At 38.7% G+C, this 11,513-nt stretch overlaps 1 protein-coding gene across 1 annotated transcript in view; it reads right to left on the bottom strand.

Annotated features, from left to right (window-relative positions):
* Positions 1–2,148: 2,148 nt before the first annotated feature.
* Positions 2,149–11,513, bottom strand: part of DYNC2H1 (dynein cytoplasmic 2 heavy chain 1) — a 170,036-nt gene continuing 160,671 nt past the window's right edge. The window contains exons 88-89 of the mRNA XM_054088995.1: positions 10,136–10,252; positions 2,149–2,731 (exon numbers count right to left, since the gene is read on the bottom strand). Of these exons, the coding sequence (XP_053944970.1) occupies positions 2,573–2,731; positions 10,136–10,252 (276 nt within the window). The 3' untranslated portion in view covers positions 2,149–2,572. The remainder of the gene's footprint in view (positions 2,732–10,135; positions 10,253–11,513) is intronic.

Genomic DNA, 11,513 nt, shown 5'->3' with positions numbered 1-11,513 from the left:
ACACAAGATAAGTAATCTCTTTTTCCTCTTCAGGTCACCTAGGAGCCCTCCATTCATCAGGGTTACAATTAGAGTAATGAAAAGGAAAGATTAGTCAATCACTTAGTCAAAACCATCATCAAATCTACTGCTTAATACACCGGGAACATAATATACAGCTCTGATTTTTTTTTTGTGATGATAACATTACTTCATTAAAAATCTACTATATTTCAAGCTGACAGACTCATTTGAGATTTACTTGAATTAGTTTTTTGTCCTGTGCTAAAAAATAAATACTTTAAAGAGACTGAGAAAGAGAACGCCTTTTACATTTGTGATGTAGATCAGCCTAGATGAGCTCTCAAAGGACTTACACCCAAACACAAACATAATTCAATTCTGTACTTATAGCTATGAAAAGGTTTGGGTTTTTTTTTCAGATAATTCATGGAAGGACTCAGAAAAAGAAGCAAGTATACAATTTGGGTAATGAGGAAGGGCTCTGAACCAAGAGGTGAACCAACCAACAGGGAATTTAATCAAGCTCTGAGTGAGGACCTTACTGTAGTACTCAAAGGGGGCCTAAAAAAAAGATGAACGCAAACTTTTTAGGAGGGCCTGATGCAATAGGACAAGGGATAATGGATTTAAACTAAAAGAAGGTAGATTTAGACTAGATACAAGGAAGACATTTTTTACAATGATGGTGGTGAAACACTGGAACAAGTTGCCCAGAGAGGTGGTAGATGCCCCTTCACTGGAAACATTCAAGGTCAGGTTGGATGGGGCTCTGAGCAACCTGATCTGGTTGAAGATGTCCCTGCAGGAGTGTTGGTCTGGATGACCTTTAAAGGTCCCTTCCAATGCAAACTATTCTACAGCTGTAATTCTAAATCCTCAAAGACCTTGTGAAAATATTTATAGGTGTGTTTTCTATTCTGTTGGAAACTTAGCAACTTTCTTCCAAAATTTTCTTCACAGACCAACCCTTTTCCAAATTTGTTACATTATTACTCACCAGTGAATTAGAGTCAAATGTTTAAAGGAATATGAGACAATTACCTGAAAAGTATTGAGTAAATCTACTCTGTTGTTAAGAGAGGGCTCAATTTTACAAATGTATGTGCACTTGTAAAAAAAAATTTTAGCACATATTTTTATTAGAACACAAACTAAAATGTGAAACTTTCCAAATAGAAGAAAGACCAAGTTTAAGGGAAGAACAACAGGGTAGAACAGAGAAAAAGACTTTCTTCAGGAAGTTAATCTGGAGATGTGGTCAATCCTTTCACTGCTTTCCTTCTCCCCCTCTCAAATCAACAATGAAAAATATCAAGCAAATGAAATATAGTCTTAATTTAAATACTACTTTAAAATAAATACAAAATCTCTCAGAGATACCAGAACTGAGACATCTATTTCGTTTTCAATGCAAAACAAGAAAATGTTTTTAAGCTTTGGCTTTGAAACACTTCTTCGTGAGGTGACTATAAGTCTGTAACTGCAGTTAAAAATCAGGCAGTTTCAAGCCTTACGTTGAGATTTCATCATTCTTCAATAATGCTACTTGCTACTGGATTTTGGATTTCCAGCTTCTTTAGGGATTTTGCCTAACTGCATACTAAAGCTATGGCAGCATCCTAACGTGACACACCATGAACACGTGAAACCAAAGTTGAGTATCCTGGGCAGCCTGATCTAGTAGGAGGTGTCCCTGCCCATGGCAGGGGGGCTGGAACTGGATAATCTTTATGGTCTCTTTGAACCTAAACTATTCTATGATTCTATGATCCTACAATAAGGACAAGACTTCACAGGTCTCACATCACAGACCAAAAAACATTATTATATTCCCTCTCCTAATCACCTCACAACTGGATCAAAACTTCTTTTGTTTGTCTATGGGATTGTTTGCCTATCTTGGGCATTTATGTGCAAATTCTTATTGGAATTATACTTTAATGAAAAGGGTTTTTTTCTCATAAACTTCTAGGTAACCCCCATGATGGTAGTCTAACTGGATTTGTAACTCCACATTAAGTTCATGACGCTCCTATTATTTACTACCTATATAAAGAAATATGATTATAAGTAAAACAACTTTAACACAGACCGAAACATCTATTCTGATTTTTATGTTCAAGTAGAACACACAATTACAACAGGTAAGTTTTATAACTTCCTTTTATTAAATAACAAAGGATTAACAATAACAGTTCAAAGAGGATAATGAAAAAGAACAAAGAAAACACACTGGCTTTGAATTTATATTTCATATTTATGGGCAAAACTTAAGAGATTTCAGCAAGTCTGAGAAAAAGACACAAAGCATTACAATCTAGAGCAACAATTGAAATGAATACTTTGCTGAACCATGCCTTGTTAACTTTTACAGCATTCCGCAAAGATAAAATGAAATTCTATTCAAGTAGCATTAATTTTGTATGCCTTAGAAAAATAAACAAGGGAATTTATAAACCATTGCTTTAAAAATGTATAAGGAATGAATCTAAAGTTTCCTTTTAATAAGAAACAACTGAGATATTTAAATTACTCTTACCCTCAAGAGTTAAATGAACGCAGCTTCAGGTTACTGATTTTTTAAAAATAAAGCAGCACCACACTGAATCCACTGGTCTTGGTTTCCTCCACAAGGTACGTCAATATTTGTCACCACACGATCTCTCTCCATGCTCGTGTAGACAGGTAAAGATATGCATTCCTCTGGAGAATATGGACCATATGAATCCTGTCAACAAAAAATGCACTGAGTTATCACTTAAGCAGACAACCAAACATGATAACAGAGTAATTTCCAATTATACGGTAACCAAAGTTGGATCCTGAGATACAGTTTGGACATTGCAGCTTTAGATAAGCAACACTTGGTTCAGGCTACAAAGAAGGATTACCAACAAAACAGAGAATTTAGAAAATCCACTAGGTTGCTCCATAACTAAACCTCCAGTTTTTCTCTCTAGTTTGTTTAAACTTAAAAAACAAAGAAAGCCTGAAACATGGGTGATGCTATAAGTGACACAGCATTGGTTGGCCACACCTCAAATCCTGTGTTCAGTTTGGGGCCCCTCACTACAAGGACATTGAGGGTCTGGAGCACATCTAGAGAAGGACAACAAAGCTGGAGAAAGGGCTGGAGAACAAGTCTTATGAGAGGTGGCTGAGGGAACAGGGGCTGTTTAGGCTGGAGAAGAGCAGGCTGAGGGGAGACCCTATCGCTGTCTGCAACTGCCTGAAAGGAGGCTCTAGCGAGGTGGATGTTGGTCTCTTTATCCAAGTGACAGGTGATAGGATGAGAGGGAATGGTCTCAAGTTGCAGCAGAGGAGGTTTAGATTAGACATCAGGAAAAAATTCTTCACTGAAAGGGTTCTTGGGCACTGGCAGAGGCTGCCCAGGGAGGTGGTTGAGTCCCCATCCCTGGAGGTATTTAAAAGACAGGTGGATTAAGCGCTCACGGATATGGTTCAGTAGTGGACTGGTACAGTTGGACTTGATGATCTTCAGTCTTTTCCAAACTATGATTCTATGATATCAAAATCTTCATTGAGATAAACCCTAAAAATTAGATGTCAAAGGCTTCTGCAAACCAGGGACAAGGGAAGTGTTGAACAATCCCCAGAGGAAAGAAGGCCCCTTGGGAGCACCAGTGCTGTTCTGCAGGGAGCTGCTAATCCAGGCAGGCTTGAGTCTGGCGGCAGACAATACTCTCGTCAAACTCTGCTGCCTCACCTCCATCATTACTACAGCAAAATCCTGCTGCCCTTGCTGTAGTGCAGCCCCAGTTGTGATCTGCCTCTGAGACACTTGCAAGTGGGATATTTCAGGAGCTGCATAAATAAAAATAATCTTACCCTACACTTTGCAGGTGACTTTATGGATTTCAACAAAGATTTCCAGCATTAGCGAATCCACGTATAAAAACTGTTCTGTGACACATGAAGAGTGACTATATCTACCATTATAGCCTCACAGGGTCCTCACTTAACACAGGATATTAAAAGGAATACAGAAATATTAACCACAACTTAGTTAGACCAGACAGCCTAAAACAGACATAAAACCAGACAGCCTTAGTTAGACCAGACATAAAACAGACAGCCTAAATTCCCTAGTCCGTTCCACATACTCCTAAGCAGTTCAAGATATGTAAGCATATAGAAAAGGTATATTATTAGGGTTTTTATTTTTTTAAAAGCGGGTTTGATGACTTTTTGATGTTTGTTTTAAATGCTTTTCATATGAGTACTGATCACAGCCCCAGTTGGAGTTCTTTGGCACTTCTGGAGAACACGAGGCCATTTCTATGGAGTGCCTAACTAGGAGATTATCAAGTTAACTTTAAGTATGCAGATTTAAACTGAATGATTTGAACTTCTGGCTGAATTAATTTATAATTTGCATTCTCCTATACATGTACTTTCCTACTGCACAGCATTAGCAGTACTACTGGTAGAAAAATTACAATCATAATGTAAACAATACTTAGGCAAGGACCTTGACTGGAATCATGGCTTTACTGATCAGCCGGTGTCCTGATGAGCAAGCAATGCCCTACGCTGAGAATAGTAAAAGGGGCGATGGCTATAAACTGGAGAGGGGCAGATTTAAACTAGACATAAGGAAGAATTCTTCACTATGAGTGTAGTGAGGCACTGGAACAGATTGTGAAGGGAAGTTGTGGCTGCCCCATCCCTGGAGGTGTTCAAGCCAGGTTGGATGGGGTTTTGAGCAGCCTGGTCTAGTGGGAGGTGTCCCTGCCCACGGCAGGGGGGGTTGGAACTGGATGATTTTAAAGACCCTTCCAACCCAAACTATTCTATGATTCTATGATTCTTTCCGCTTTCTGTACTACAAAGTGTGTGTATCTTGGATGCAGTTTCCTCCTAGGGCTTCACACAAGGCATGTCTCCATGCATTGACTATAGAACTGAGCTCAAAGACTCAGTCTAGACTTCCTACAGCATGTAATTTAGGTTTCAATTGATGGTGCATTTATTAAGTGTAAGTAACTATGCATGTTTTCAATCACACTCAAAATCTCCCCTCCTGTCAAAAGGAAAACATCAGAAGATTTTCAAGAATCAAATAACAAAGTAGCACACTTGTCAGAAAGGAATTTGAAACAGAAATGAGTGTCTTTCATGCAAATCAAATCATACGTGAATTACTGAAGCTCCAATATTAGAAAATAACTAAAAACAGGAAAAAGGAAACATGCAAACAATAACTGTTTCAAGCACTTTGCCTCGCTTGTCAACTGTAAGCCATTTCTGAAGAATTTTGTTGTTTCCTTTGAAAATCAACTTCCCACGTCTTTTGAACATCAGTGTAGAAATCCTTACAGAAGGTCTGTACACTGCATGCGTTGTACAGAAAAGCTTAATAATCAGAAGTTTGTCAAGAAAACTTGGCTGTTCTCAGAAGGATAATGATTACCGTGTTTATCCCTTGGTTAACACACCCGAGAAGACAAAAAGCTGGCCAGTCTGCGAGTAAAAAGCAGAGAATTTAAGTTTTGCCAAAGCTAGGATGCCAAAAGTTGGCCAGTTTGCCTTCAAAGACCTCTTTTTACACCTTTTTTCGGTCAAAATAGCTTTTCTCTCACCTTTCCGAGTCCTACTGATGTTTTAAGGAATCACATTATTTGAGGGTTAAAACCATTCTGTGTAAGTCTTTGTGAGCCACAAATCCTTATGTCCTTGGCTTATGCACAGTCCTAAATTTCTCTCACACATGGTTCCATCCCCCTTGGTGACGCCCTTCACAGCTTGGGATCTGTCAGTGAACTAAAACTGGTAAGGACCAGTTTAATGAGAATAAGCATGATGTTAGTAGCTCAAAACAGTCCACTTTGAGCATCAAAGCATTTTGAGGGGTGTTTTCTGAGAGAAATACTGTAGGCTATGTTTTTTTTTTGACCCCATGAGTTCACTATATTTTAGTTGGTTTGAAAATTACCTCAAAGCACTGCATTATAAATACACAGATTTTTGCTCACTAGGGTTCATAAGATATTTATGGGGAAAAGAAAACAAATTCAAAACCTAAGAATCCTACGATAATATCAGGGGGGTCGGAACTAGATGATCTTTAAGGTCATCATTTCAACTTACATTTAATATAATCACTCTATTGCTGTCATCAAATAAACGTTTAAATCTAACGTTTAAAGGCATGTAGTGATAGGACTATAGGGGCAATGGGCATAACCTGGAGAGGGGCAGATTTAGACTAGACATGAGGAGAAATATCTTCACAATGAGAGTGGTGAGGCACTGGCGCAGGTTGCCATGGGAAGGTTGCCTGTGGCTGCTCCATCCCTGGAGGTGTTCAAGACCAGGTTGGATGGGGCCTTGGGCAGCCTGATCCAGTGGGAGGTGTCCCTGCCCATGACAGGAGGTTTGGAACTGGATAATCTTTAAGGTCCCTTCCAATCCAAACTATTCTATGAGTCTGTACTGAGATAATAAGAAGTGCATAATGACCTGATTCTGCCTTGGTTTCTGAGCACAGTGATTGTGGCCAATTTTTACAGTGAAGCTCATGACAAAACAACTTAAGGGCAGATCAGTTCAGAAATAACCTCCTTAGAGATACTTGATATTTAAAATGTAGGTAGTTGACGAGTTTTGGCACGTGTTTTAAAAGAATTGCATTGTTTTCTGACACAAAGGCTTCAGCTGCTATTCATTTCAAATATGAAGCACTTCAGAAGTAGTTTAATTCACTGATTATTGAACTACCTTGCTTCTATGTTTTACAGAAAAAGCACTCTGCTTATGTCTAATATAACTTCTGGGGCTTATCTTTGACATTTAAAGAATATAGGCTGTTACTCAGAAAAGCACTTAAGAATCTGTTTCCTCTCTAACATAAGATGAATATATTTCAGAAAAAAGAGTTACTTATAATCCTCATTTCCAGTGTACATAAGATAAACATTCTGTGTTACCACACAAAACCGTGTACTTTACCATCCTTCCTCACCCACCACTGAGTCTATATATAAAGATGTCTGCAATTCCATATTTATCCTATGCTGCGCCTTTCAAGTAAATTAGAAATCTGTTTACTTCTCTTAACAAAAAAAAAACTTATAAAGTACTTAAGGACCGAAAAATCTTTCATGTCAACTAGTAATAGGTTTTTTGGTGGTTTGGTTGTTTTTTTGTATGTTTGTTTGTGTTTTTTTTTAAATTTTCAGTATTTTTTTCCCATCAAAGCTGGGAGCAGTAGAGCAGATGGTGGTTAGTATTTATTTGTGTGTTGAAAGTCCAAATCTTGATCGTTACACTTGCAATCATAAAACCAGAGAATACCTTGGGTTGGAAGGGACCTTAAAGATCATCCAGTTCCAACACCTCTGCCATGGGCAGGACACCTCCCACTAGATCAGGTGGCCCAAGGCCAAATCCAGCCTGGCCTTGAATACCTCCAGGGATGGGGCAGTCACAATTTCCCTGGGCAACCTGTGCCAGTGCCTCAACAGTCTCACCATTAAGAAATCCCTCCTTATATCTAGTCTAAATCTGCCCCTCTCCAGTTTATACCCATTGCCCCTCATTCTATCACTACAAGCCCTTGTAAACAGTCCCTCCCCAGCTTTCTTGTAGCCCCTTCATGTATTGGAAGGTCATTCTAAGGTCTCCCTGGAGCCTTCTCTTCTTCAGGCTGAACAATCCCAACTCTCTCAGCCTGTCCTAATAGCAGAGGTGCTCCAGCCTTCTGCTCATCCTTGTAGCCCTCCTCTGGACCCATTCCAACAGCTCCCTACCATTCTTATGTTGAGGATTCCAGAATTAGACACAATACTCCAGACAAGATCTCACAAGAGAGGAATAGAGGGGCAGTATCACCTCCCTCGATCTGCTGGCCACACTTCTTTTGATGCAGCCCAGGATATGGCTGCGAGCACACACTGGGCGGCTCATGTCGAGCTTCTCATCAACGAACTGTTCTAATGCTGTTCTATATTATATTGCTATGTTGGGATACAGTAGTATGTTAACAATGGAGCTCCTTGTGCAATATCTACCACAATATACCATAAATCTCATCACTGCTATAATATATGATAATTAATAAACTCAATTCTAACGGAGATTTTAATTATTTCAGCCCAGTGAACTTCTCTGTTTAATGTTCTTCTAATCAAACCTAGCCTTCTCAAGAGAGAACTTGGCAGAGTTCTCCACGTTGCCAAAGAACAAACTCCTGCAGTTTATAAATTCATTTGATTGATGAATTAATGTCTACAGGATAGGATAAAACGTGACATTTACTCTTCCATTTTTTTACATACTGCTAATTTTATTTATTGTTATAAATTTTTGGTTTATTTAGTGTTATATTGTTATATATTGTTTTATTGATTGTTATAAAGAAGCAGGAAAAAATGCATATGTCCCTATTTCTCACTTCCTACGTTTACACTTGATTTTGTATGTAAAAGTGTTAATGTATTTTCTTTTAGATCTGTACCTGGGATTCTTTCCACCTGTCTATCCCAGAGTTGGAGGTCTAGGCTGTCTCTAGAGTCACATCTAGACAAAGATTTATCCAAATTAACTTATGATGAGATGAAGATGCCAAAGAAGGAGCTAAGGTACACTGGGCAATTAAGTTTTAGATGGGATGAATTCTACAGAAAGCTTTCTTTTAGTTTTAATCACAGAATCATACAATCACTAGGTTTGAAAAGACCTTTGAGATCATCAAGCCCAAGCGAAGCTGTCCACTACTAAATCATATAACTAAGCACTTCATCTACTCATCTTTTAAACACTTCTAGGGATGGGGACTTGACCACCTCCCTGGGCAGCCTCTGCCAGTGCCTGAGAACCCTTTTGTTGAAGAAATTTTTCTGATGTCTAACCTGAATCTCCCCTGGTGCAACTTCAGGCCATTTCCTCTTGCCCTATCACCTATCACTTGAGAGAAGAGACCAACACCCACCTTGTTACAACCTCCTTCCAGGCAGTTGTAGATACTGATAAAGATTCCCTTCAGCCTCCTCTTCTCCAGGCTGAACAACCCCAAGGTCCCTTCAGTCACTCCTTATAAGACTTCTTCTCCAGCCCCTTCACCAGCTGTGTCACTCTTCTCTGGACACACTCCAGCACCTCAATGTCCTTCTTGTAGTGAGGTGCCCAAAACTAAACACAGTATTCAAGGTGTGACCTCACCAGTGCTGAGTACAGGGGTGCAGTCACCTCCTTGGTCCTGCTGGTCACGCTGTTCTGATAAAGGCCAAGAAGCCATTGGCCTTCTTGGACACCTGGGCCACTGCTGGCTCATACTGAGATGGCTGTCAACCAACCCCCCCAGGTCCTTCTCCTCCAGGCAGCTTTCCAGTCACTCTTCCCTGAGCCTGTAGTGCTGCACGGGCTTGTTGTGTCCCAAGTGCACAACTCGGCACTTGGCCTTGTTGAACTTAATACCATTGCCCTCAGCCCATCGATCCAGCCTGTTCAGACCCCTCTGTAGAGCCTGACTCTAAGAATATCAATTTGTAATTCCTACATATCTTTTAATAACTTTCATATAACTTTTTGCTTTATTTACCAGAGATTGCTATTATAATCAGAAAGGAGGAACAGTAACAATTTTTTACTGTTTGGGTTACTTCACTTTCATCTGACACCGTCCTGCCAGCATTGGCATTTTTTAAAATCAGTGTAAGTAGCGGAAAGGCTTTCTTTGCTGACAGATCCCATTATGCTCTCTGTCCTTTTATTGCTGTTGCATTTTAATTTCATGTTTAAAATGCATAGAAAATATATTCAAGCAATGAACTCCCAAACTCCTGTATTCATTTCTAAATACACTTCTGAGAATATATTAATGTTTTCTAAAAGACAAAGGAAAAACAAAGTATGACTGAAATAAAGCCATTGTCTTAATCTGAACAACAGAAGCTAAAAACTATTGACAACATTACAATAAACACTTGTTGACAACATTACAATAAATACTTGTTTATATAAAAGAAATAATGTCTCTTTCTATTAAAAACAGGGATTTTAACTTTGAAATGAGTGGAAAAACAGGTCAGCAATGTCATACTTAAAAGCTGCTACACAGAAAAAACAAATTATGGGTCTTGAAAGTTTAGTGATTTTAAAAATTTAGTACCTGTGGAATCCAGGCCATGTAACAAGGGAGAACAGATGACACACTGGGAGAATCATGCAGATTTTCTGAAAGTCGATTTCCATCAAAACTGCAGCCTTCCAGTTGTAAGCCACTGATCTGCGTGGGAATATAAAATATTCAAACATATAATACACATGAAATTTCAGTAATAATTGCAATCACACTTTAATAGATGATCTTTTTTACCGTGACAAAATTCTTAAATAACAGGAAACTAATTATTGTAATGTTCTGTGTGAGAATAGGAAACACAATTTAAAAGTAAGATCTGGATCACGCTTCAGCGTGAACTTCCTCTGATTTGGATCCACATTCTTTGAAACGCTAAAGAAAAATACCTGTAAATGTCATCATTTATGTAACTGCAGTTGCCTGACTTTAGATTAATGGAAATACGAGAGCAACAGCCAAGTACACAATCATTGTAATGTCAAGAAGAAGAGAACAATCGCTGAAATAAGCATGACTTCCTGCTTGGAAGTCTGACCACAGCTTTCAAAGAATGGAATGCACGATTACACAGCTTCTGCAGAGGGAAACAAAATACCTGGAGAAAAGGAGGCTGAGGGAAACCTTACTGCTCTCTACAACTACCTAAAAGGAGGTTGCAGAGAGGTGGGTGTTGGACTTTTCCCCCAAGTGATAGGTGATAGACAAGAGGGAACGGCATCAAGCTGAGTCAGGGGAAGTTTAGATTGGATATTAGGAAAAATTTCTTCACAGAAAAGGCTATCATATCAAGCACTGGGAGAGGCTGCTCAGGGAGGTGGTTGATTGTCCACCCCCGGAGGTGTTTAAAAGGCAGGTAGATGAGCTGCTTGGGGACATGATTTGGTAGCAGACAGGCACGGTTTGAGTTGATGATCTCAAAGGTCTTTTCCAACCCAATGATTCTATCATTCTATGATGAATAGGAGAGTAAATTTTATTTAACATAACTTGAGATTTCTCAGACACACTATTGTTCAGAAAAATTAAATAAGAATCCCATATACTTCTATAGGTACGCAATGCTTTGTATGTAACATGTTTTAAGAGCCTTCTTTTAATTAGTAATTACTTTCTGACTTTGAACTAAATATTCTCCTTTTTTCTTCACTGAAGCCCAGCATAAATTAATGACAGTTGTATCTATTCCGGATGTCTTCCAAATAAAATTTAAAATATCCATTGATGGTTTTATTTTCCCAATACAAATAATAATAATTTGACCAATAGTCATCATTATCATCATTATCATCATCATCATCATCAATTCGGCTTGCTGAAATAACTTCAATTTTAGAAATAATAAATTTTAATTCAGTAATAATTTTCATGCATCTTTGAGAAAGGCTAAATCTTAAGCTGGAACAGA

The sequence above is a fragment of the Cuculus canorus genome, chromosome 1 (assembly GCF_017976375.1).
Source record: "Cuculus canorus isolate bCucCan1 chromosome 1, bCucCan1.pri, whole genome shotgun sequence".
Lineage (NCBI taxonomy): Eukaryota > Metazoa > Chordata > Aves > Cuculiformes > Cuculidae > Cuculus > Cuculus canorus.
Note: the sequence above shows the minus strand (reverse complement) of the source record. Positions and strands in the feature narration are given on the sequence as shown.